Genomic DNA, 27,644 nt, shown 5'->3' on the forward strand with positions numbered 1-27,644 from the left:
ATTACTTTTATCTTTTTAATGGCATTATAAAGCTCCATTGCCTGTTTATGGTCTGTACCAGCTATTCCCATGTGTATGGCATGGAAACGCATAACATACAAACTTCTCTCCGACAGTTCTATTTTAATCCTCCAAAACTTTAAACTCTAACTTACACTTTGATCAGGGCTAACACTACGCTGACAGATAAGATGGTGTCATTTTGATAAATTAAGGGTGCACTTTTGTCATGGATGAAGGAAAATCTAAGAGTCAATAAATAATGGATGATAACATCTTGGAATTTATTATGCTATAAAAGACTTTGTCTTGGCTCATCAGTCACACTGACTGGGAGATGCCAGTGTGCAAAGTTGCCTTCTGAGGCCTTACAGATACCCTGTTTAGTTATTTTATAAACAGACAAAAGTTAAGTTTACTTTCAGTGTTTCTCACCAAAACCAATTATGTCTATCCTTGATTTCTCGCAAACATGCTGAATGCATTTTCTTTCTCATAAAACATTAACAGTTTTTTTTTAAATATTACTTCAGCAAGTGTAGACTCTCTCTTTGGCTTTTTGAATCCTTTTTTGCATTCTATCCAGATGTCCGCAAAACAGCAATGACAGAACAGACATGGAAAAAAAAAAAATACATGGAGGGAGTCGGCAAGATGATTATTTTTTAAAATTATGAACACAAATGTTGTTAACCAGCACTATGTATGTGTAATTATTTGACGTTTAAAGTCTAACAAGGGTTCAGTCTCTAGGGCTGAGGGGGACATTGGAACTGAGCCTGTTTACATTCATGTTTACTAGCTTACAGTTTTCTCCTTCACTTCGCCGCCACCAAATGTTGATTGGTGGAATAGTGTGAAACTGTTAGCAATGTATTGAATTGTCCATGCTCTTGTGCACATGCCTGATACAAGCAAGCGTAGTGCTACTACTGGCAGAACCTCCACACGGTACCTTTTCGCGTACACATGTATCTTGTCATTAGAAGCAACAGTTCAGTGCCCTGGTCAGCTGGCTTTATCTCATCTGTGTAGTAGTATTACAGTAGGGATTGGTTTAGTGCTCTAGCCGTAATCATTTTTATTTGGCTTATTGATACATTGGTAAAAGTGTGATAATAAAACAAGCAGGACATTTCAGATATGTAAACCTCTCTTCATCTTCTCTGCATTGTCTTGTCTTCCACCCAGGCCACAGAACAATGGAAAATTTTGCTCAGGCTCCAGCCGTCTCAACCAGCTATGTAACACTCGGCCGTGCCCTCTTAACGCTGTGGATTTCCGAGCCCAGCAGTGCGCTGAGTACAACAGCAAGCCATTCAGGGGCTGGTACTACAAGTGGAAGCCCTACACCAAAGTGGATGGTAAGATGATCAGTTAATGTAAGACCCAACAAGCAGAATGTCTGTTCCTTCCTGTGGTTTACTATGAGGATGTTTTGGATAACATTTTTTGTCTTACATCCATCTTTGGGAATTGAAGAATAATTACAGATACTTTATGCCTTTTTTTTTTAAACTAAGAGGTTCTCTTTCGTAAAAATACACTGTGCTTTTCAAGGATTATGAAGACATCCCGTGATTTACTGTATTCTTGGCACATAATGCACAAGAAAAGAAATCTTACTGTTCAAAGAACACTGCGTTGCTAAATACACAGAGAATTACAGATTGCTCAGGGCATGCTTTTTCTTGTCTTAATTCTGGAGATCTTTTACATTGTGCACCCCGCTGTATTCTGCTAGTCCAAATCTTTTTTATAAGTGTCTGTAATGCCAACCTCTATTTACTGCTGCAATGATTAGGCCAAAAAAGCTGGAGGAAACTATCACTCTGTGTAATGTGCACGGGGGACATGTAGCCACCTGCACCCTCTGACACAGTGGGGATAGATTTAAAAAGGAAGCCTAGGGGCCAGCTTTGTTACACAGAGCGAGGGAGCGAGAGAGTGCAATGAAGGAGAGCAGTGTGTTTGGCCGTCATCCCAGGCCTGTTTAAGCTGTTGATGAATGGGAGGTGATGTAGAGAGGAACAGATTCTGAACTGCCTTCTGGGACCTTGGGCCAAGTCACCTTCACTGTCATTTATTTTAATCAAAGACGGCTGTAGAGACTTGTCTGTGATAACTGATCTGAAGTACAAAATAAACCTGTAGCCCCACGTGAATACCCATGGGTGCGTTCATAGTCAGTTCCCATCTTTTCCACTTCAGTCTCAGCAGGAACTGTACATACTGTATGTGTAACAGGTTGCAGCACAGTAGCCACACTAACTCATAGAAGAACTTTGGTGAATCAGTACAATTCAGTGGCTCCCCAACAAAAGCCCTTTTTACTAATGCAACCTTGTTGTTGTGTATTTGTGTGTTTTGTGTGCAGATGAAGACATCTGTAAACTGTACTGCATTGCAGAAGACTTTGACTTCTTCTTTGCCATGTCCAGCAAGGTCAAAGACGGCACCTCCTGCTCTGACCACAAAGGAGATGTCTGCATTGATGGAGTGTGTGAGGTACGTTGTCTTTATGGATTCACAGTGCTGCCCAGTAAAACCGTGCTCTTGGACAATTTTCTCCTACTGCCACTGGTAGAAATGACGTAATTTCTGACATGACAAACAAATGCTATTTGTAGTTGACTGTCATAAAGTTGTAGGAGGGGTACAGATAAGTTTGATCAGAATCCAGTGGCACAGTGCAGTTTTGGGTGACAAAACAGCACTTCCTGGTTTGTCTTGAAAAGAAGGAAAACATAGGAAAAAAAATTTGACTATGGTATGCTCACATTCAGTTTAAATTCCAAATAAGAGATGATAATTGGGTTGAACTGGGTATTTGTTTAAAACCTGTCTAATTATCAAAAGCAGTCATGTTGCTTGCCCTACTTGCAGTCCTGTAAGGAGTAATTCTTGCCTATATGTCATCTAATTGCTTGTAGGATGCATGATGGCATAAGAAAAAGGTGCCAGATTTTTTGTGTGTGTTACTTTTGGCTAGTAAAAATGGATCCTGTGTGTTTCAGCATTAATCTACCACAGTATTTTGTCTGTTTTTCTTTGCACCTTACAAAGCTCTAATGTGTCCATTTTATTGCATGTTTGTCTTTTCCCTACATTTAGTCTTAAGAGTCGTGCTACATTACCCCACCATAGTTATATTGTTCTTATAATCCAGCTCTCAGGTGCATTAGGTGCAGCTATGTGGAACAAGATGTCAACAAAGTTGGAATTAAAGTTGCCCCTGTTATCAAATAACATTAGTTTATTTAATTGACATGAGTACTTTCGAAAAGAGCTTAATTCTAACTCGAACTAACTCGACTTGATGGTACATGAGGTTTTTTTATGTGCAGGCAGTAGGCTGTGACCAGATTCTGGGCTCCAAGTCCACTCTGGATGTCTGCGGAGTCTGTAAGGGAGACAACTCCACTTGCAAATTCTTCAAGGGCCAATACACCCTTCAACACAGGGCTAACGGTAAGCTTGTCTTTGTTTGTAGAGTGTCTGTACATGTTAGCTAGCATAAACTTGGTCCTTTCGGCAAGACAAAGGGAGACTTAACCGGACAAACAAGGACACAAAGAAAAACCATGCACAGACACATGCATCCCTCTTCATAATGGACTGACTCATTTATACTTGTGCAGTAAGACACAGACCAGAGATCAAGCTGAGTACGCAATGAGGTAAAGCAGGGATCAGTGTGCTTGCATGGCTAGCAGGATTGTGTGATGAAATATGGTATTAGAATTAAAGAACAGCAATAAAAAAAAAAGTCTAAGCATGATTCAGTCTTGACTTTCCTTCCTTCTCCTTTTTTCCCCTCCAGAGTATTACTCCATGGTTACAGTCCCAGCGGGGGCACGAAGTATTCACGTCCAGGAAATGGAGGTCTCCACCAGCTACCTGGCTGTCCGCTCCCTGAAGAGAAGGTACTACTTGACCGGGGACTGGACTGTGGACTGGCCGGGGAAGTTCCACTTTGGTGGGACTGTGTTCGACTACCAGCGCTCTTTCAACAAGCCGGAGAGCCTGTATGCCGCTGGACCTACTAATGAGACGCTGGTGTTTGAAGTAAGCCGCCACTGCCGGATGATGTCCATTTGTGGCAATTGACAGTGACAGGGGCCCTGGCAGAGCTGCTGTGTCTCTTTTTTATTCCTGGATATGAATAGACTTAGATGAAAAAGGAAGTTTGGATGGTAGGGAGAATAGGGGTGGTTGTAGCTGTCTGCAATGCTTTTGTGGTGGATCTGGGGATAGGTTGTTGTGTGGAAGGCTTTAAACAGAAAAAATCTAAGGCTTTTGGTAGTTTGAAACAGCCTGTCCTGTGCAGAGCCGCCCTCTTTGTGAGTGACAGAAGGAAAGGAAGAGAGCATAAAGGTAAAGCGTAGAAGAAGACAACAAAGGTTCACAGCATATCTAGGATTAATTCAAATCAAGGCCAACAGTTTCAGTTCAGTCAAAACACACTGTCCACATTTTTCATAGAGACTAGTTCTTTGCTGATGTTGTTGTTCAAATGGTGTGTTCAAACACATGAAGATAAATGTCCCCTAGCTTTATTGGCACAACTATTGTCCGCTGGAGTGTTTGTGAAGTCTGTGTTTGTTAACCTCAAACACCTAATAACCAACTGTTCAGTTGTCAGCTGTAGCTTGCTGGCTAGTGTGTCTGGAGTATCTATGTGCGTGTGCAATGTTACAGCTCAGACTAAGGCTCAGACTGATCGATGTTTGGTCCATTTTCCACCTATCCGTTTTCATAGCGAGAAGCTCATCGTAGAAATTAGGCTCAAGATGTGTGGATTATCCAGCATCACTGGAATAATGTGTCTGAAACCGTTTCTGTTGAATATTAAAAATGTAAACGTGTGTTCAAACTGAAAGGGTTTTCACCTCAAATTTGACCGTTGGAGTGTTTTTGCAGTCTGTGTTGATATGCTCCAAACAGCTAATATAGTCACTACACACAGCCCATTTGTGTGGAGTGTGCCTGTGTGTTTGCTTATGTGACAGCTTGGACTCTGACTGATTTCAGAACTCGGCCTCTTTTCTTTTTTTCCTCCCCCTCTTTCTACATTCATGAATTGAAGTCAGAAACCTCAATAAGCATCTCCCCTCCAGCATGTGCCACCCTGGGCAAACTCACAACTGTATGAACTCAGTTTCAGTGCTGTTCTCCACTGTGTTGGGGTGGCAGCATGCATTTTATTGGCAGATATTGCAAAACCTGGACGAAAGCAAAAATCTGCAGATAGTAGGAAGGGTAATGATAAGTGTAAGTGAGAAAAGTGTTTTGTGTAATTTTGTTGAATAGATCCTTTAAGCACCAATAGAATGGCGAAAATAATGCAGACATCAGAAAGGGAGAGATGTGGCACAATTAGTCTAAATCAGCCTTTGTGCTACTTTCGCTATTCAGCTCAGTCTCACATGGCAGAAGCTTGCCTGTTAATATGCAGTACAGGGTCTTGGTACTGCTGGCTCCAGTGTAAACACACTCACGTGTTTGTCCACGTACACATGCTCAAAGCCATGGATGTAGCCGCTATGGCCGCTGACCTCAAAAGTGCTTAGTTGCAGCCATGTGATTCAAGGCTAATAGAGCGAATAAAATCCCCACGTACACTGCCCTTTAGAGTAGTGAGAGAGAAAATTAGATGGTTGCTTGGAGTGAGATGTTCTGCATAGGAGGTGATTTATGTACCTTTTTTCCCCCACGTTTTGTGGTGGGGGTAAGGAGTATCCTCCTGAGAGCAAAACTAATATTATTATTATTATCCTTATGACTCTGTAGGTTTAAGTGAATGGTGGTGGGATGTTCTTCCCACATAACTTTGTCAGCGAAAGCATTTATTTTCTCTTGAACTCTGAACCCTCCCGATGGAAACAGAAGTGGAAACCAGGTGAAGAGTAGACATTAGTTTTCTCCCCCTCCACTATGGGTGAAGTGATAGTCATGTAAAAGCTAGTCCCCTCAGTCCCTCAGGCTACTGCAATACTGTGGTTACAGCAGGAAAGATTGACATGTAAATCCAGGAGCAATACCAATGTGATATTTCCAAACCACTTGACTTGCTCACTTGTTAGGCCACCAGGAAATGTCTGAGTGTTTTTGTAGCTATTTTCAAAAAGAGACTTCTGCTTGTGGGCAGTTTAGTGGAGGAGCTGCTGTTGTTGGCATTTGAACAGCCCATTGTTGTTTCTTTCCGCAAGGAAGCTTGCAGAGTAGTAACAGCAACCTAATATTGTCATTCCCAGAAGAAAATGCAGGATAGATTTCATGATTATTATTATTATTTATGTCAGCAATTTCTGGATTCTGCAATGCCACAATCTCGCTTTCACTGAGCATGGTAATATGTAGGGATCATTCTGTTGTTAAAAAAAATCATATTTTTAGCACGCTGGCGGTGTGGCTTTAGGGATGGCAATGTCGGTCTGTCGTGTGGTCCACCACTTTTGTCCCAGACTGAAATATCTCGACAACTATTACATGGATGGGTGGCGTGGTGGTGCAGTGGTTAGCAGTCTCACCTCACAGCAGGAAGGTCGTGGGTTCAAACCAGGGTCGTTCCAGGCCTTTCTGCGTGGAGTTTGCATGTTCTCCGCACATCTGCGTGGGTTCTCTCTGGGTGCTAAGACATGTGGACTAGGTTGATTGGTGACCCTAAATTGTCCTTAGGTGTGAGTGTGACTGGTTGTTTGTCTATGTGTGGCCTCAGACACAACCAGGTGAGACACACTTATATGGAACTGAAATTCAAAGTGAATTGTTATAAATACCAGGATCACACACCAACCTACAAGTTTGACCCTCAAAATGTTCTGTGCAGTGAGCAATCATTGGGGATGTTTTGGGTTGGCTTTCTTTTGGTTTTAAAATAAAATGAAGTGGTTTAGATAATCAGGCTAAACTGCTGGTTTACTTACAGCTGATTGCCAGACTATTTGCATTTCTTGCCTTGTCATACTTCATTGTAGCAATGTCACTTCATTCCCACCACTTAGTTTGTTTGAGTATAGTTTTATCATAACCAACAGAAACAATCGTCAACAACAACCAAGAAGTTGTAATGACTCTAAATATTTTTTTTAAGTAGGGACTTTGCAAAGTCTGACAGTGCTTCTCTTGCTTGTGTGTATGTCGCAGTCGTACATCTGTCCAGCAGAGCACTCAGCGGTAGCATGCTGCTGATCTGCAGATGACACGAGCGTAATCTCTATAAGTATGTCCTGTAATTACAAAAAGGAGAAAGAGGTTGATAGAGGGAGAAGGATAGAGAGAGGGGGGGAGTGAGATTAAAAGATTAAGAATTGTGCAATTGAACTCTCTGGATGTGAGAAGTTAAGGTCAGGGTACAGGGACTTTAACTGCGAATGCATAGAGCCAAATGAAAGAAGGGTTTTTTTCATGCCTTCATCTGTTTCACACATTCTACTCAACTGGCGCACACAGAAAAACTGAGAGTACATCGGGGAGGATACACACACCGATCACTCCCAGACCCTTACTCAGCTTGAAACACTCAAAGAAAAGCAAATGTTGAGGTGTGTGAGCATAAACTGTGACAAGGTGTTCTCATCTGCACAGCTGCTCGGCAGGTAGGAGGGGGTGGGGGGGGGGGGGGGGGGGGGGGGGGGGGGGGTAACTAACAAGAGGAGGAGGAGGGAACAGACACAACATATGGCTGAGGTCTCAGTGGATACCAAGTAGGGTAATTACCCCTGAAGTGACATTCTTGTGGTATGGCGAGGCAAGGTCATGCCAGTCCGGGGAAAAGCATTGACAAATGAGATTGATATCTGTGTCCACCACATTGTAATTCATCATCATCTCATCTCACTTGATGAGTGGTGTGGCAGTTGGGTTGTGAAAACCAAGACACTCTGTGGTCTGATGTTGTCTGTAGGAAGACCAATCACATCAAGTAAGCTTGAAAGGCACCTCCTCCTCCTGAATATTTCTCAAGGGAGTACATGTTTCTTTCAATGTATGGTTCTTTTTTTCTGAAAACAAAAAGAACACAAGTTGATATCTGAAGCTGTATTAGAAAAGCTATTCAGGTGGTGCAAACATTCACTATAAATGAAGATTTTTTATATACTTTCTCTTGCATGTTCGAAATAAAGATTTCAAATCAAAAAAATCAAATCAAATCAAAAATCAAAATATTTCTCCAACTTAGATCCAAAGAAAAGAGGATGAAGTCAAGTGAACGTGTCACTGCCATTGAAACACTTTAATGCATAAATTTGCTTAAAATGTGTTCCATGGCACTCAAGATGTGTATTGTTGTACCTGCATTGGCACATTTGACATGTTTAAGTTTCATTGAAAGTATTTTTTGTCTGTGTATTTGAACTGACAGCAGTGAGTGGTAGAGCAGAGTTTTACTTAATTTTATTTACAATTTTATTTTGTAAATACAAATGCTACATGGTGGCCGCAGCATCTTGTTCCTTGTGTCTTTTAATAGCACTGCGCAGTGACAGTTTACTGGTTCTGAAAATAAAAGTCCTATACACAATGTTATGTGAATCATTGAATACAATTGAATTGAATACAGCTCTGATTCACATCTCTTCTCCATAGCAACAGCACTCAACACTCATTAGTAGTGTAGTATTGAGTGCTGTCCGCCATGCCAAACTAATCTACATCTATAGGTTGTGACATTGTAACTTCTATGTTAAGTACCATTGCGGATAAAAACAATATTTGAAATGGGAATATAGAACCAGCGAGCCCCTCCCACTTCTCAACTCTAGGTATTGCCAAGTGATATGGATTCTCCAGCCAATATCTAGTTATGCAAACTGGTTAATTGTTCAATTAAAATTAAATTGCATGTAAACTCACTGACTGAGGGGTTACTGTTGCACTCATTCTCTACTCCCAATGATAGTAGTTTGTGTTGTCAGTCCAGATGAGGCTCATTTATTAGCTGGCTGTAGAACTTTGGTAGATTTATATGTGTTATGACTGATAGCAAGGCAATATTTTGCTGCTGCTGTTAGTTTGTTTTGACTACTACTGAGTTCACAAGAGCTGTGAGAGTCCCGGTTGTGGGATTTTGGTTTGGAGTAAGAGTAGGTAGGATATTTTTCTTTGTTCTTATTGGTTTGGGTGATGAGCTTTGGCTGCAGCTGTCCTAGAGAAGAGACAGGTTTGGATATGTCTGAAATTATTGTTTGAAAGTTAGTGTCTCTCCTGGCAGACATATTCACGCTGTAGTTGGTTGGGTGTATTTGACATTGTGGATGGTTTAGGAAAAAAAAAGTGTTTTAGAAAGTGTTCAGGCATCAAGGATGTGTAGGAATGTTGTTTTATAGCTGCTGGTTCACATCAGTGGTGGTTGTTTGGAGAAGGAGCGGGAATGTTTGGTAAGAGTTGGTTTGCTTGGCTAAGCATAAAGTCCCAGTGTGGTTGGTGATGGCAGTTGGTTTGGGTTTGGTTGAGGTGAGTAGCATCAGCATAGCAAGTGTGGGTGTTAAAGTGTTGCCAGTTTTTATGCAGTTTAGCAGAAGCCAGGGCCATAACTTCATCATTCTAGGCTTAAGGTTAGAGGGAGCACAACCCAAGACAGTGAGTGTGCCATTGTGACTTGTGGCTGATGGCCAACAGCATGGTGACAGTGTGGTTGAGGGGAAGAGAGGTAGCTCTATAGCATTCTAACAAGACTTTGTGGATTTTTGCATTTAGTCTTGAGACATATTCGACAGAAGCTTGTGGTCTAAGCTTAAGTTTGTTGATTAGACGTTGGGTAAAAGCATTGATTATGAAAGTATACAGTGACAGTGATGTATGATGATGAAGACTAAAGATAACACTGCTTTATGTGCCTGATGTGAAAAGCATAACATTTGGCTCCAGTGTCTATTATCAGTGCTTGATGGTGTGACCGAAATCAAAGCTTTGTTTCTGCACTTGGGTGCACTTGGTTTCAGAGTTACATAAAAGTATCTTATCAGTGCAGAATAATGTGCACCACAGGTTTTAGCATGCAAGCCTAATTCAGTGTGATTAAACTGAAGCTTTTACTGAGTTTTGAATGACAACTATACAGCAAACTGATAACATGAGCAGACAAGCTTGTTTTAGTGCAGGGGTTTTTCAAAGTCAGACATATGCAATAACTAAATTCCCGCTGTTTTTAGAGCTTTTAGAGACCTTTCCCTTCACTCAGTATCTTTGCTTCATGTCCCTCCCTCTGCACACCCCCTTCAACTCTCCTACACCCCTCTGGGGAGGCCACGCCTCACAGTTTTAAAAACCTTTGTTTCAGTGGGATATATTATGCATGGGAACGTGCCTGCTTCTATCACATATGTCTACACGATGCCACATTGGTTTGTCCTTACAGCTGTTCACAAGTCTGCAGAAAAAGGAGGAAAAAGGAGAGCCAAATAAACTAAGGTAGCCTAATTCATGACCAATCACTTTTGAAGATGACACTGCAGCAACATATGCACATGTGGTTGCTGCAGTGTCTTCTTCAAAAGTTATTGAACATCTCTCCTTTTGCCCTCCTGTCTGGAGCTGGGCCGACCGTACACATGGAACAGTTATCATGCAGCAGAAGGTGATTGGTCCAGTCTGTGGAAGAGCCCCGGGACTGTTGAATGTGGATCGAACCCAGGAGGTGCTTGGCTTTCAAAGTTGGATGGTTGATCGTAGATTTCTTGTACTTTAGGATATACCCCAAAGAAAATACCCTTGTCAAAGCTCGTTATTGTGGATATTGAAAGACTTGATATGTTTGTCAGGCAATGGAATGGCTGTTGACAGTTGGACTTAATACAGTTTGATTGAGGATTAATACCCACCATACCTGAACTAAACCGAAGTGAGCTGTAAAAGAGACATAACTTTGCTGAATACAATCCAGTGCAGTGTTTTGAAATGGTTTAAAACGACACACTATGAGCTGACTATGTAAAATTCTTCACTGTTGCAGTGAATCCTCATGGGGTTGCTTTAATGATAGCCGATGCTTCTCCTGTTATGGGTATGTCTGCTTTCATTCATCCGTTAGTCTTTGCTTGACTTGAATGTCCAAATAAATCTCCCGTACAGAAAAAGGTAACTCAGAATCACCAGCCAGTACAGGGGATGTGGTAAAAAAAAAAGAGCTTAGTCTTGAAAAAACATGGAAATTGTCCCTCATATGTGCTCTTTACTGTCCAAACAAAATTACCTTATAATCGTGTGGTCAGCTAGTTTGGACTAAGAGAGGGAACAAAGCGCTCCTTAGTGTTTGTAGAGAATTTTGGTTACTGGGTAGTGGATCTAACAGCTCTGTGGGACCTACATGGCTGAATTAAGCCACATTGTCAGTGGTCTTACCTTTAGTCTCTTGCAGTGGAATCCATAACAGATGGGCCGTTTGTTTCTGCTCTTCTGTCACTGCTCTTCTGCCGTGCAACTTTTTATTTATACAGTGTAGGACATACTGTATAGATTCTTGGATTTCTACCAATACAGAAGACAAAACTTTGATATATTTATTACATATTGGCTCAGAGAGCGGGTATACACCATACTGCATGTAGGGGAAGACTTTTTATTGTTTTTTACTGTGGATATGGTTTGAAATTATAGTACACCAATTGGTCTAGAAATAAGGGAATACATGAAGTGTAACTCTGAAACGTTACTGGCAAACATTTGCTGTCTCCAGCCTCTCAAATGTGAAGTTTTCCTCTATTAAATATGTTATGTCCTAACATTTTATAGATAAAACAATACATTGTAAAGAAATAAATGACAAATGTATCAGTAATGAAAACAGTTATTAGTTGCAGCTGGCAGCTGAGAAGATGAGGGAGGGAGTAAGAACCAACCACCACTGAAGTGCTCTTTAGCAGAAACCTGTCTTGGCTGTACTTGTTGAACCTTGGTATTCTATTGTGTATTATGATTGATGTGTGTAAATGATGTGATTCTCTACCTTAGAGTATATACTGGCAGCCTGGAGATTTGGGGTAGGAATGTTGCTGGTTTGAAAATTTGAAAACCTGATGCAGATGTGAAACAGGGTGATGCTCATTGTACTTTGTGTGAGTAAAGGTTAAAAGACAAACTATATCCACACATGTGACATCTTTCTGAATTAGTGTGTTCTTGCCTGACAGATCCTTCTCCAGGGAAAGAACCCGGGTGTGGTGTGGGAGTACACCATGCCTCGCACTGAGAGGAAACCCGACTACAGCTGGGGTGTGGTGCGCTCTGACTGCTCTGCTCCCTGTGCTGGAGGTGAGAGTGTGTGTGTTTGTGATTGTAAAAAGGCCTGTATGTGTTTGTTTGATGAGTGAAACTAGAACTAGAAGTCATGTGCGTGTTCATGAATTGACTGCTCACTAAACCCCCGGCTTGAACAACAATTTTCCAATCCTAGCTTAGCAACGGTACCTAGGCAGGGCAAGATTTTTGTTTTAAAACGAGTCAGCTGGAAACAAAAGGCATTTTCAAACAAGTCATGGAGTACAATATAATCTAAATTAGGCAGCTAGCTACCGCTGATAAAATCCTCCAGTGACAGTTGTCATTTTAGCTGGCAAAGTTGACTGTCATTGGCTAGAAATTAATGAATAATTGAAGATTCTTTTTGTTACAGAATATTGTTTGTTTTGGTCACATATTCAGTATGTCATAGCAGACAAGCAGGCTCAACTGCATATGTGCAAAGAGTGTACTCTATGTGTCCGTAATCAGATGTTATCTTTATGTTATGTCTTTCTCTTTTGGTGTGAATATATTTTTGTATTGTGTACAATTCCTGTAGTCCAGCATGGTTCAGGAAGTGTGTTAAGGCTAATGAAAAGTACCTTTGTTAAATGAGAAGTTCAGACTCTGTTGGTTCCAAAAGACTCGCAGCAACCCCTGGCTCACTTGTTAGTGGATGGCTGTGTGTGTGTTCTGACTGTTGCCCTTGTTGCTCCACTCTCCTTGTCTCAAGAGGCTGCAACAGCTCTCGTGCAGACACACTGACTTAACACAGAGATTTTGATTTCCTGACAGTTAAAAGATGTAACTTTTCAGATTTCAATGTTTTAGGCATGAATGCTGTAGTTCTCTTCCTGTTTTTCCATCAGGTCGTATCTCCACCAAGGCTATCTGTCTGCAGGACCAAAAGGTTCAGGTCAACTCCACCATGTGTAATCCCCACACCAGACCAACACTGGGCTCCCATCTCTGCAACACACAGCCCTGCCCTGCATAGTAAGTGCTGTGTGTGTGGGTCCTGTACAGTTGGCTGTGGGATATGTGGCATGTGTCTTTATGTTGCCAAATTTTCAGGAACCTTAGGCGCTGTTTTTATTACAGGCAGACACACACAAACACAGGCAGGCAGACACACACACACACACACACAGTGTGGTTGTGCAGTCTAGAGGTTGCCTGTGGTCCTTTTGCTGTGGTCAGCCACCACTCTGCTCAGCCTGTGTTCTTCTCCTCTATATGTCCTCCTCTCTCCTCTGCCCACTCTCTAATTTTTCCAATTTTCTTTCCATTTTCCTTTCTGAGAAAACACACAAACCTCCCTATCTTCTGTCTTTTTGCATCAGTCTTTACTTAATCCATTATAGGGTTCTCTCCAGCTGTACCGTACATCCATCTGTGTGTCAAGTGGATTTTAATCATGCTGACATGACAGAATCATGTAATGTCTATTTCGTCTTCATGTCTGTGATGTCAAGCTTTGTTCTACCACTTGGTAAGAAGAGGAACAGGATGACAAGCTGACCATTTAGTTTAATCTGAAAAGTCTTAACCAGTAGAGAAGAATTTTTTGTCATTATTGTCAAGGACACTGTTTATGTTTTAGGATTTAAGAATGCATTATTTTATGAACACGTCACTTCTTTAAAGAAAACTGAGGTCAGAAAACAGGGCTATAGTTACAGTACCACTGAGGTCATCATGGTCATGTTCTCAACAATATTTCTGGGTGGTTAAATGAAATGAGGAGGAGTATACATTCATTGCAGACATTGGAGGTGTGAAATCACATAATGTTGGATTTTTAAGGCTGATTCTGTTAGACTAAATATATAGACATTTTACAATAACTCGGCAAACAACATGCCTGATGGTGTAGAGAAGGCACTTTTAAAAGAACTTTTAGACAATGATACATCTAGGTGTCTAATATAGTCTAAGAAGATCCATTTTATATGAAATAAAATTGAACAGTGAAGACATACAATGTGAAATCGCTATCTCTATATATTCCCATCAGCCTCAGCTGTACTTTGTGTTTAGCGCAAATTATCAAATGTTAGCTTGCTAACACACAAAACTAAGATGTTAATATGTTAAACATTTTATGTGCTAAACATCAGCTTGTTAGCATGGATTTCAGCATGCTGATATTAGCATCTAGCCCAAGCACAGCCTCACAGAGCTGCTAGCATAGGCTCTTAGTCTTGTTTTTAAATGGCTAGAAATTTTGGTATGAGTTTGGTTGGTGGCTAGTCAAACCCTTCTTAGGTTGGTGGGGTTCTATTTGAAAATTTGGACTTAAATGCTGACTACTTCAGAAAAATCTTATTGTATTATTGCCTAACCTCTTTATTTTTGTCAGGATGTAAATACAGGAGTCTGGAAGGGCCCTTTTACTTGAGCTAACATTTATGAAAAAGAAATAATAAAAAAAAAGAAAGACAAGATTAAAAAAGAGAGAGTAAGACATCAAAGCCAACTCAGAATGATTAATGCTGTCAGTGCATATCATCCCTCTCAAAAATTCTCAGCCCAAAGCTTCCTGAATTTCTCTGCAGCAAAATCACTCCATGTTTCATCTCCTTGTCTAGACATTGTGCTTAATGACATGCATTTTTAAAGGAGACTGTGCATTCAGGGACCAGTGCAGCATGCAAAGGAGAAAACCAGGCTAAAGTGCAGTGGAGTAACAAGTTGAAACAGCACTGAATAAATGGCCTCTCTCTTAGGTAGGCCTTTGGCTGAGGGAACTGGAGCTAGCTTGATTTACAGCACTGCTCCAAAGAACAGGCAGGGAACCGTGTCTTGGGTTCAGAGAGCGTACACACAAATACACATAGGAAGAGATGCACATATACAGTTCATATGCACACACATTTTCCAAATATATGATGATGAAATAATGTATTTTGGATTCAAACCACGATGTAACAATAGAAACACAAGCTGCTTCTGTCTGATGTTAATGGTGTTGTCATTATGTCCACCATTAGCCATGCCACAACAAGTCCGGACTGAACTTTCTCTTGTGTCAGGGGTTGAACAAGCCAGACAGCTATCGGTTACACCTCAAACATACAGCCTCTGTTTCTCGCTAGTTTCCCACCACCCGAGAGTCCATTTCCTGCCCCTAATCTTGGGCATACCATTTCTCTTATCTTGGCGAAAGGTATTAAACAGCCTTGTTGCATGTCCCGGCCTCCCCTATTTGTTTCAGTGAAGAAAATGGTATTGCCCAGGTCAAAAAACATCAGTGTGGTTGTCCATTCAGGAAACTAAAGCAGTGTTTGACGCCTATGGATCTTATTATACAGTAGCTGACACCAGTTCTCAGCTGTTTGTGTGTATGGGTCAATTTATGGCCGCTGCACAGGAAGTGAGTTGAGTTGAGTGAGCAGCATGTAAGCTTTAATGACTGCATTAAGACCTCCAGGATGTACGGGCACGCATTCAAGAGCCCAGCGGAAAAAAGAAAAATTGACAACAAGGTGCGATGCATGTGCACTCTGTGTGTGTGTGTGTGTGTGTGTGTGAGAGCATGTCTGACAGGAGGGGGGATGTAAAAGTGCCTGCTTATCTCTGCAGAGTGTATCTCGGGTGCTGACAGGCCTATCCATGTTTTATTGTGCAGAGACGGCGGGATTCCCATGGGGCCAGCCCAGTCTAGCCATGCAGAGCCAGTCAAACTCCCCTCACCCCTTTACTCCCATCTACCCCCTTTTTGCTTTAGACCTGCTTTAAACCTTCACTCCCCATATTGCTGTTAGCCTGTCAGGAAAAATAAAGATGTTCGACTGAGGTGTAGCAGCAGTTTCTGAACATAAGAAAGGGGAGCGAGGAGAATATTAAGAAGCCAGTTCAATCTTCCAGCCCAGCGTTCAGTTAGGAAGCAATGCACCTGTATCTCATAGATTTTCTTAAAAGTCTATGTCTCTCTTGCTTTCTCCACCGCACGGCCCCATCCCCACCTCCTTCTACCCCTCCATCTTTCCTTCCTCTGTAGATCCATCTCTGTTGTTTGAAGTTATTTTGCTCTTTCTATTGGAAGAGGCCATCTGTAGAGTCACTTACCACTGGTTGGGGATTTCACTGTGCATCACGCAGCAGGATATCTAGACAGATCAAAGGGACGTGCTGTACCTGTGCCAGAGAAGATGTACAGAAAAATAGAGTCATAAGATGTGTCCACAAGACACTGACCACAGCCTGTATCTATAAGACTTGTAAGAATTACATTGAAGCCAAGAGCCAACTTAGTAGAAAGTGAAGAGTAACATTTCTTAAAGTGTGTTTGGCAGTAAAGGTTAATGATTTTTATTTTTGATAAATTATGGCCCAAATGGAGACAAGTACAAACAATAGGCATAGCAGACATTTTGACTTATCACACAGGTCTTACTCAACATTAATGATGGCTCTGTTCTATTCAGGTGTCCCAGTAAGCCGTGTCAGTGTGCCAGCATGCACTGTACCAGAACAATTAAACCAAAGCAGCTAAATGGTGCTTTCCCCACTGTGACATAAAAATGTATTCTGTAAAAAAAAAAAACATATTGGAGTATGCGTATAACCAAAGTAACTTTGATGAGTGCAAAAGCAACATCACCAAATACCAACAACTAAAAAGACAGGGATGTAGAGTCTGTTAAGAACACTGAATGAACATACTGAAGTGAAATGCTGAGAAAGGAACAGCATAGTACAGTAGTTAGTACAGATGTACAAAAGAAATAACATAAGTAAACATTTGCACATTTTTTATTCCTTAGTGTGCTGTACAGTCTGCCCCAGCATCATGTCTTTGGTCTGGGACAGGCCAGAGATTCTCGTTCTTCACCTCCTTCACCACCTACTCCTCCTCCCTCTACCTCCTCCACCTCCTTCTTCACCTCCTCATCCTCCCTACTCCTCCTCTCTCCTCCTCTGTCCTACTCCTGCTCTGCCTCCTATCCAATCTCCTCCTCCTCCTACTGTTCCTCTTCATTCACCTCTTCCTCCTCTCCATACTGCTCTTCTTCTTCCTCCTCCTCCTCTCTGGTGTCCTCTACCTCTTCATCTATCTATTGAAGGTTCTGAATGGTGTGTTATCATTTTTAACTCCTTGTGTTTCCACCTGGGTAGCTGTGCGCTAATTGAGCTCAACCTGTGCTGATTGAGTGAACAACATTGAATGTTAGTGTTTTCTCAATGACCACATGGTGTAGGCAATGAAAAATCAAGGGATTTGTGTCTGGAGTTCAGATAAATGGGTGTGCTTTTTGAAAAATGGAGTTATGGGAAGAGTATGGGTATAGCAACCTGTTTGGCAGAGATTGTCATTTTGGTAACTGCTGGCCTCCAACCATACTTGATATTAGGTTAAGAAGAAATGTTAATTTGTCGGTGGTAACTGGTGTGCTGCCATACAAGCACTAAAAATGCACGGGTGAGCCTCTCAGAACCTCCCCTGCAGCATTGCACTTGTCTACCTCAAAATATGTCAGTTATTGAGACATTTCAGAGATATAAATTACAGCTAGGTCAGTGGTGGTTTGCAGTGAAGCGGAGTAGCACTTAAGCCACTTTTCCCCAATGATATATTGTTATTTATAAGCCAGGCAAAACAGAGGAAAAAAAGCAAACAGTCCCCAAAAATTCAAAACCAAATGTTTTCGGGTTCCAATGGTTCACATCTTTCCTATTTCCAAATTGCAGTCTAGTCCTGCTGCTTCATTTGTCTGTGGCGTTTGAAAGGGAATGAAAGGATTTTTCTTCCCCTGAAGCAGGTCAGCGGCGTGGAGGAATGGTCTTTGCGGTAGCTTGAAGCACGTCTCAGAACTGGACTGAGCCATCTGCCCATCTCTCCGTCTCCCTCTTCTGAGCCTGTGGTTGTCAGACCACTCATTTGCTGTAATCTCCCCCTTCAGCCATAACGCCAAGACAGACGCTATTTTAGAAGCAGCAGTAGGCTTTCATCAGTGGGGAAGCAGGATTCTAAGACACTTAAAGAGGAGAGGAGAGGCAAAAATCAGGAAGAGAGGAGATTGAATTTAAAATGATGGGAGGAGAGAGGACAGGTGAGAAGAGAAGGGAAAAAGATAGAAAGAGGAATGAAAAACCGGAGAGGACAAAAGAGAAGTGAGGTATTGTAGTCCCCATCTGTCTGTAGCCTTATTGCATGTTGTATATTGCAGTTGGCCTTGGAGACCTGGAAAGCTGTTATGGAGAGTTGTATATACAATATGGTTTTCATGTTTAGTTTCAGACACAAATAGTACGGAGAGAGCTGGATGGATATGGATATATATTTTGCCCTGTGTATTTTCTTTGTCTGTCCTTAACTACCATTTTGTACAATGACAAACATCAATGTGTGAAAATATTGCATTTTAAAAGCAGCAGGTCTAGGTTTTCATGAGTCATAGCAAGAAAATACCAGCTAGTTTACCAGTTGGCGTTTTTAACCACCTAATAATAAGTGGTTTTCTGAAGTCTTTGGAATGATAGCACTGACTGGTAATTTAGGGTGAAATTGTCTTTTTATGTATGTTTGGCCCCAAAATAAGTGCTTGAACCTGTGGCTGACTGTCCTAATAAGCCGCCCAGTCATGTTGTTGGTATCCTGATGACAGAGGCCATATTTACTCTGTCGCATATATAATGGTATATATAGTAAAATGATACTATATATACTATTATAGCTCATTAAACTGTCTGTGTGTATATATGTGCAAATGTATGCATTTAGCATATACCCACTCACCACTTATACTTAATGTACATACAGGCTTTTCATCAGTGTTATCCTTCCTAGATGACCGTTTTATTCTCGGTTGCATTTTCATTGGGCGTCCTCCTTACCATCTCCCTCTTGGTGTTCCTCTACAGTTGGGCGACAGGAGACTGGGGCCCCTGCAGCCGCTCCTGTGGAGGAGGTCAGCAGACCAGGACGCTACGCTGCCTGAGGAAGGTGACTTATCAGAGAGAAGAAGTGGTGGCGCACTCCCTCTGCCCTGTCATCTCTCCAGCACAGGTCCAGCCCTGTCAGACCCAGGCCTGCCCACCCGAGTGGAGCACCGGATCCTGGTCACAGGTGGGTTTGTGGCAGTGTCTGAAGTCAGGTCAAGTTTTTTTATCTCCTGAGAGGAGATGCGCGCGCGCACACACACACACACACACACACACACACACACACACACAAGTTTTGCTCAGTTGCTTAAACACATTTCTTGAAATGATGCCTCTTTTTCTCTAACACCCAATTCCCCAAATGTCCCATTTTCAGGTCAAAATGATGCTCTCCACTCAAAACCATTCAATCTTGCTGAAAAACCAAACTTTGCCCTCAGAAACACACACATGCACAGTCTTACACACTGGTGAGATAAATTCAAAACAATACTACAAAGTAATTACTAATAATGTTGCTTGTGGTTCTCCCCCCTCAAAAACCTTTTCACATGATGAACACAACAAAAGAAATAACTAATATAAACATTTGCACATGTTTTATTTCTTAGTGTGCTATACAGTGCAGCACAGAAAACAACAAACTATTCTGCCCCAGCACCCTGTCTTTGGTCTGGGACAGGCCAGAGATTCTCGTCCTTCACCTCCTTTTCCAACTCCTCCTCCTCCCTCTACCTCCTCCTTTTTACTACTCCTCCTCTGCCCTAATCCTGCTCCGCTTCCTCCTACTCATCCTCCACCTCCTCATCTTCCTCCTATCCCATCTCCTCCTCTAACTCCTTCTGTTCCTCTTCCTTTACCTCTTACTCCTCTCCATGCTGCTGCTGCTCCTCCTCCTCCTCCTCCTCTCTAGTGTCCTACACCTCTTCCTTCAGATTTCTCTGGATCCATTGTTCCAAACTGAATGAACTGACTCTGATTGGTGTGTTATCAATTATGACTCTCTGTATTACCACCTGGGTAGTTGTTTGCTAATTGAGCTCACCTTGTGCTGATTGAGTGAACAACATTGAATGTTAGTGTTTTCTCAATGACCACATGGTGTAGGCAATGAGAAATGAAGGGATTTGTGTCTAGAGTTTAGGGAAATGTGTGTTCTTTTTGAAAAATGGAGTTATGGCTTTGAAAATTTAGTTCAAAAGCCTGGTTATCGTGTTTAAGCAATAGAAAAACTGTAATATGCATGCTGTCAGATGTTTACCGAAGCTAAAACAAACACTCTGCTGCCCTCTGTTGGACATGTGGTAAAACATTGAAAAAGAGTTCAAATGTTTTCTCTTTTAACCCTGTCCTTCTTGTCTAAAATTTGGGAAATTTAATGTAGATACTTGAATGACAATGAACTAAGTGACTACATTAACCAAATACACCCTTGAATGACAAAACTGCCACACAAAAGTGATCATAAGCAAAATTGTCTGGTTTGCAATAAGCCCCTCTTGGGTGATTAGTATATGACTTGGAGGTTTTAGGTTCCTCTGTATCCACAGTGCATCACACAGTAGACAGGGCTGTTATTTGCTAATTTTCCTGTATACAATAGTAATAGCCTGGCAGCAGCAACTTTCTGAAATGATTAGCTGGTGTGACCTGCACAGTCCGTTCATTCAGCTGTGATTCAGCCATCATTCTTTAGGACAGTCCTGTTGTGTGTGCTTGGACTATTTTGTAACACCGGTCTGGGTTCAGTCAGCGGTCATGCAAAGACAAGGCCAGTCTCCCTGAAAAGATCAATTGGACCTTTCAGTGACAAAAAGACAACTGGGATGTGTGTATGTGCATGGTTGTGTTTGTAAATGGACATACGCAGATGTGTACGTGTCTTCTGCCTAAGAAGTGAATGCAGTGTTGTTGCCCTGGTGGCTGTGGTCGTCAGTCCCAGCGGAGCAGTTTGACTCTGTCCACCGCTGCATTTCAGTGTAAGTTTACAGCCACGCTGTCTGCTGTTGGTGGATCCTTTGATGGGCTTCGGGTCACATTCATTTTCGATTTATTGGTTTATTGTATTTAATGTTAGGCCATAATGGGGCTGTCATCAAACTGGCGACCTTCTGTTTGCTTGTACACCATGTGATGAATTACAAATGCCTTTACAATGTCCATGCCAAGGATTTAACCTCTGTTAATACGACGAAAGCTGGATGTTAAAAGAAAGTTGTAACAATTCACCTTACACTACAACAGCAAGGGAAACGTACGTACGCAAAAGATAAGGTTACGGGTGGATCTGATACCTGCCTAGGAGATTACAATCAGCAGCCTGCTTACCTTCGTTAAACAAGCCCTACCTAAACCAGATAAGTAATTAACTTGCACCTGTATACACTTAAAAAATTATACATTAACGAAAAAAGTCCATAGGATGGGTTTCACAGCGTGTATTTAAAGATATACCAGGTTATACCACGGCGGGCAACCCTCACAGATATTAGTTGCTGGAGGCTCGGCCGCACTCCGACACATCATACAAACATTACAGACATTATCACCATTTCCGCCATACATTCAATTCACCCTCCAAAACCCCCAAGGTCCCAGCGGTTCAAATGTTCATTCCAATAACTTAAATTGTCCGTATGGAACCAGATGTAAGAAGAAGAAGGAAAAAAATAAACCCCAAAAAGATACCAGGTGAAGCGTGGCAAGCTGCCGCAGTCAATAATATTCCACAGTTAACTTACGCAACCTCGCCCCAGTCTGTTTAGCTGATGGGATGATGCCGCAGTCCAGAAAAGTCTCAACATGTAATCTGGCAAAAAGAGTTGCTTTGTTCGTTTGTTGAGTTCGTCTGGCAAACATTACATAGAGCCCACTAAACTCCCACCGCTCCACCTGTTGCACTGCAGAGTTCCCCCCAAACGTCGCTTCCCACTCTCCTTTCAAAACCTACCCCGTGGCAAAACAATAATGAGTGGGAAAAAATACATAAAGAAAGGTCCTTATAACAATCCGTGATACACCACAGGCTTCTGATATACAGTTGCTTTTTTACCCGTGAAGGCAAAACCAATACACATAAAGCATGTTTACCAACACATTAAAAGCTGTACCTGAAGGCAGAATAGGTGACTATTACGTTGTAAATAGCTAAATTACAGTGCATGTGCGTGCATGTGTGATCTTATGTGTGTGGTCATTAAACCTTTGCTTACTGAATCAAGAATCTCCTGAGGATGCAGTCATCTGTGTACTTGACTTTTTGTCATTTTACAATGACTTCTTATCTTCCTTCTTGTCACAGTGCTCTAAGACCTGTGGCCGTGGACTGAGGAAGCGGAGTGTGTTCTGTCGCAGCACTGATCCTGGGGCCAAAGCAGTGGTGGTGCCCGACAGCATGTGCAGACAGCACCACAGGCCCAAAGCCCAAGAGACATGCGTCCTGCGGCGCTGCCCCAAGAACGAAAGGCTGCAGTGGATCCCTACTCCCTGGGGAGAGGTAGGAGAAAAGAGACATGAAGCGATAGAAGTAAACATTTTTTATTTCCTGTTTAAAGAGTTTGAAAAGAAATTCACCCTGAAGCACTTGAGCTTTGTGGGTCCAGTTTTATTAAACATCAGGAGCTTTGATGTTAGTCCTTCAGAATTAAGAAGACAAAGGCTCCTTTCTAGTGCTCCCATCATACAGGGAGAAATCCATCACAGAACAGAGACAGCAGTTTCACAGCCAGCAGCCTCAGTGGACCAGAATGCAATGCAACATCAAGACTCTTGCTTCATCTGGACTGGAAAAACTATCAGCAGTGCTTAACTTCACATATCTTCACTGGACCTGTTGAAAGGCAAACTGGCAGATGATGACAATGGACAAACTGGACTGGAAGTAGATGAGGCAGGTTGAGGAAAAAAAGAATTACTAACTAAAGAGGTAATGTTGCTGTATATGGAATAAAAAGGTCAGTGTGGGCTAGGTTTGCAGCACAAGACTAGCAAGCTCAAACACAATGAAAATACTTAGTTCCCAGAATACACGAGATACAAGAGCCAGACACATACTCACCCACGTACATATGCACTGTCTGCTCTGCTCAAATATAATGACCGATAAATGCTCAGCAGAGCACCTAGTATTTTGGCTCTATTACTACAATGATAAGTGACCTTGCTACTGCTATGGGAACCCACCACATTACATGCACACACACTCAGAGTTCATTTTCTAAAATTGTCCCTCCTGCCTGCGCTATGTTTCAGTGCTCCCGGTCTTGTGGCTCAGGCATCCAGAAGAGAGAGCTTCGCTGCGGGGAGAGAGACTCACATGGAGGGTATGTGCCTCCAACTGCTCAATAAGACATCCCTTCCACTTTAATAGATCAGAACGATGTGACAGTGTTCTATCTGTGTGCGATCCGCTGAATCAGAATCTCACTGTTTTCAAAATTGGAAGCTCTGCAGGAATGGTGATTTTGAGCAGACAACCCATCCTCTCCCGCACAGGTATGTGGAGTTTCCTATACGGAGGTGCAGGAATATGGCCAAACCTTTGGTGGATCTCCAGCAGGGCTGCAACCGCAGTCCATGCCCAGAGCTCCCCCGGGTCGTCCTTGGCAGAGCCACCTCTAGTGCTGTGGTCTTAGGCTGGTACGCCTCTCCCTGGCAGCAGGTAGATTTTCTCATGCTTTGATCCAAAACTGTCTACATGAGAGACTTGAAGTGCTATATGTGTGTTCCAGCTGATAGGCTTCCAATTTGTAGCTTTTCTCCCACATGTGACTCAACACTAAATGGATATTTGGTCGAAAATTGTGTCCCGGAACATTTAACACATGACTGGACGCTCAAACTAGAATCATATGCATGACGACACTTAGGTTTCACATCAGTTACCAGGACAAGGACAGTAAGTATTTCTACTTACTGTCAGCTGATTTTATCTGTGTATAGGAGGATGGCAGGAGTCAGTCAAAATGTAAGAGAAAATACTGAAAAGAATGTTTCTATAATGGATGTAATGAGGTGTATGTGTTTTTTTTTAGTTTATGTGGAGACAGTAGTTTGACAAAAAAAAAACTTAACTCGAGGTCTACTTGCTACCTTATTCCTGAGCTTTTAACTGCATCTTGCAGTCTTCCTTAGCAGATGGAGTTTGTTATGGAACTTTGGAGGTCAGAGGACTAGTAAGGGGACCTTAAGTTTTTTTTATCAAGCTACTGTCTTCACTATCTGGTTTCCATTCTAGAGTACACATGCACAGCAATACATACACCAAATATATAAATATGAACAGCAATTGACCATTCATTAAAGAACCGCCCATCTTACCATTGTCCAATCATTAGTAACCCTAACTAGGCAAGGCTGGTGAATCAAGCTTTGTATTTCTCCAAATGCAGAAACATTGTCCATGGGGTCTAGTAAGAGAGTTACTCTGCATTTATTGTGGAGGGTGCTGTCATTCTTTAAGGTTTTCAAAACCCAATTGCAAACGTTTAAGAAACTGATCAAAACATACGCTGCTATCATTAGCCTGTCCAGCTAACTAGATCACTATCTACTGTGGAAAGGTAATAGTGGGTTTCATCCAAAGCCAAGTAGCATTTTATTAGCTTACTACATTAGTTTGTAGGGTTGCATGTTATGTAAAAAAAAAAAAGCTCAGTTCACCACTAGGACATCCACTGTGTAGTAATTTAGCCAGTCCTGGATGCTATCCATGTTAACAGTAATATTAGCAGCTCTGTCCTGCTCTATATTGGATTTTGTGAGTGTAGCTTTAGCCTCAGTCTAAGATCAGCATTCTTTAAAAGTAGCTATTAGCAAAAAGCATTCCATTGTCAGTTGCTTCTAAACTAACAAATCTACCAAAAACGCTTCCATCAGGTTCACTATATTTATTTTCCCCCACCACCTCTCACTTCAGTGATTTCTGTTTACAATGCCACGTTCTCTGGGTGGCCCTAACATGATGAGGATGGCAACACGACGTCTGGGCCAAAAAAGTCTGATCAATACTTGACACAGAATCAGAAGAACCAGTATATTCTATCTATTTTTTTTGTGGCATTTCACTTTATTTTGACAGTTACAGTAGAGAGAGGCAGAAAAGGCAAGGGAGAGAGAGGAGATGGCTTGCAGCAAAGGGCTCGGAGTGGACTCGAACCCAGGCCAGCTACCGGGGTGCCCCTCCTGTGATCCAATATGTTTCCCCCAAAACCTCAGAGGCAGACTACAGTTTAGGTGGTGGTAGTTCACAGACACAGTGTAGTTCTTAGCCAGCAGTGGCTCGCTATGTGAAATGGGCCTCAGATGCAATCCCCAAACTACACTCTGTTACTCAGCCTATCGTGGCAGGTTGTGTAGGCTATGTGTTATATCATCTATTATGCAAAAAGTCTTAAGGGCAACCTCTTATAGCACAGTGTCTTATTCCGCTTGATCTCAAGCTTGTGATCCCTGTATGTTTCCACCAGAGAAGATATCTCCTGACAGCTTGCTGGAGGGCAAGTACATGCTGGATAGGATGTTTGCTTTCTTCATCTGTTCATCTGTTGTCTCTGCATAGATTTTTCCTCCTTCCTTTCCCCTCCTCCCTGTGCTCCTTTTATGATGATTCTCTGTGCCTTTTTATTTACTACATTCATTCGGCCCCTCTTTTTGTTTCTGTCTCTCCGCTGTTTCTCTCCTGTCTCTGTCTCAGTGCTCTGTGTCCTGCGGCGGAGGAGTCCAGACTCGGTCTACCCAGTGTCTCCGGCAAGGTCGCCCTGCAGCTGGCTGCCTGCCCCATCAGAGGCCTGTCACTTCTAGGGCGTGCAACACACACTTCTGCCCTGCTGCTCCCCCAGCTCCGGCACAACGCCACGGTCGGGTCACAGCTGCTGGACCGACACTGAAAGGTAAATTCCTCTGAGGGAAAAAGACAAATTCATCTAGTTTCATTCCCTTTTCCCCATGAAATTACAGTACTGTGTGGAGTTTGCGTTACCTGTTTTGGATGGTTTTTCTGCTCTTCTTGACGCATAATCTAATTACAAGTAGCTCAAGTGAATTTAACAATTGTCTATACAGTATGTTTTTTTGCATATATGATAGCTCACTGGATGACTTGTCCAGTTGTAGCCACTTTATATTTAGCCCAGCTGGTTTTTAGTGAAATATCTCAACAGAAAATGATCCACAAACAAAACACTAGTGAATATAATCATGAGTTGCAGCCTTAGTATGTACTGCTGCTAAAAAATTGTGCCTCAATTATTTTTTTCTCCGCAGATGAACACTGCATGGACCATTTCAGCTGGTGTCACTTGGTTCCCCAGCATGACGTTTGTAACCACAAGTTCTATGGACAGCAGTGCTGCAAGTCCTGCTCCAGCAAGAGGCCATAGAGCTCCGATACCGCTGAGTCTGTGGCTTTGGGCCCCTTAGGGGAAACAACACCACAGAGGCCATTTGGGAGTGATTACTCACAACCCACAGAACTGTGCTCACCACTTGTGTGTTTTTCTTCCTGGAGTACTTGACTAAATAATTTTGTAAAGAAGTAAAAGAGAAACTCTTTGTTAAAGAAGGCAATGTGGCTGCTGATGCTCATCTGCCAAGGCAGTCAAGTCATCATGTCATTGATCACATTGGAACTGGAAAGACAATGCAAATTACAGAGCATCTGAAGACTTATATATATATATATATATATATATATATATATATATATATATATATATATATATATATATATATATATATATATATATGTATATATATATATGTATATACATATATATATGTTGTCATTTTGTTGAGTGTTTTCCTTTTGAAACCTCTAAAGCTACAAGCCATCAAGAGAACAGGAAAGGACAATAGCATTTTTGCTCACTTATATGTTGTATTTTTAAAGGTGTCTGGTTTCATACTCCTTTATTTAAGTTATTATGGTGCTTAATATATGATTTTACATTTTGTCAGGTGTACAGTGGATCTGTGACATGTTATTTCTATGTTTGGATTTACCATAGGATTGTGCCAGTCACCCTTGGATCCACATTATCAGATTTTATATGAGGCATTTAGTAATCAATGGTAAAATGTCTCCTGCACTTCTCCTTCACACGCTATCCGCTCGTTATGGTTGCATTTTTCATGTGCATTCCATTCATGTTAACGCTATCAAAACATGCCTACCTGTGTACGTAAAACATTTTACTCAGTAATGTTGTGAGTGGTCATTTTTTATCTCTCCTATATGGTTATGGTACTACAACTTGATCATCTATCTGTCTTTTCTTTCATGCATTCTCTCTATTGATTACAGCCACAGTGATGGCAATAACGCACTGCATTGTCTGCAGGCCTGCGGGAGAGGAGAGTAGGGTGACGAGGGAGAGAAGAGGATGATTGTAGGTTGAGCATGGGTGCAGTCTAGATAGCAAGATGTTTTGCTTGTTAGCAGTTAGTTGTTAATAGTGTAGGTTTATTCTCCACAGCAGTCCCGTCAAAATGCAGCTCTGATGTGGCAGAGAATTGGTGGACTTCAGCTGAGC

At 41.9% G+C, this 27,644-nt stretch overlaps 1 protein-coding gene across 1 annotated transcript in view; it reads left to right on the forward strand.

Annotated features, from left to right (window-relative positions):
• Window positions 1–26,767, forward strand: part of adamts18 (ADAM metallopeptidase with thrombospondin type 1 motif, 18) — a 59,808-nt gene extending 33,041 nt beyond the window's left edge. Inside the window, exons 14-24 of the mRNA XM_046032680.1 lie at window positions 2,378–2,508; window positions 3,348–3,471; window positions 3,824–4,068; window positions 12,135–12,255; window positions 13,095–13,221; window positions 19,093–19,297; window positions 22,415–22,609; window positions 23,365–23,435; window positions 23,608–23,773; window positions 25,808–26,003; window positions 26,377–26,767. Coding sequence (XP_045888636.1) covers window positions 2,378–2,508; window positions 3,348–3,471; window positions 3,824–4,068; window positions 12,135–12,255; window positions 13,095–13,221; window positions 19,093–19,297; window positions 22,415–22,609; window positions 23,365–23,435; window positions 23,608–23,773; window positions 25,808–26,003; window positions 26,377–26,492 — 1,697 coding nt within the window. The 3' untranslated portion in view covers window positions 26,493–26,767. The remainder of the gene's footprint in view (window positions 1–2,377; window positions 2,509–3,347; window positions 3,472–3,823; window positions 4,069–12,134; window positions 12,256–13,094; window positions 13,222–19,092; window positions 19,298–22,414; window positions 22,610–23,364; window positions 23,436–23,607; window positions 23,774–25,807; window positions 26,004–26,376) is intronic.
• Window positions 26,768–27,644: the final 877 nt, after the last annotated feature.

Source organism: Micropterus dolomieu, linkage group LG20 (genome assembly GCF_021292245.1).
Source record: "Micropterus dolomieu isolate WLL.071019.BEF.003 ecotype Adirondacks linkage group LG20, ASM2129224v1, whole genome shotgun sequence".
In the NCBI taxonomy this organism is placed as follows: Eukaryota; Metazoa; Chordata; class Actinopteri; order Centrarchiformes; family Centrarchidae; genus Micropterus; species Micropterus dolomieu.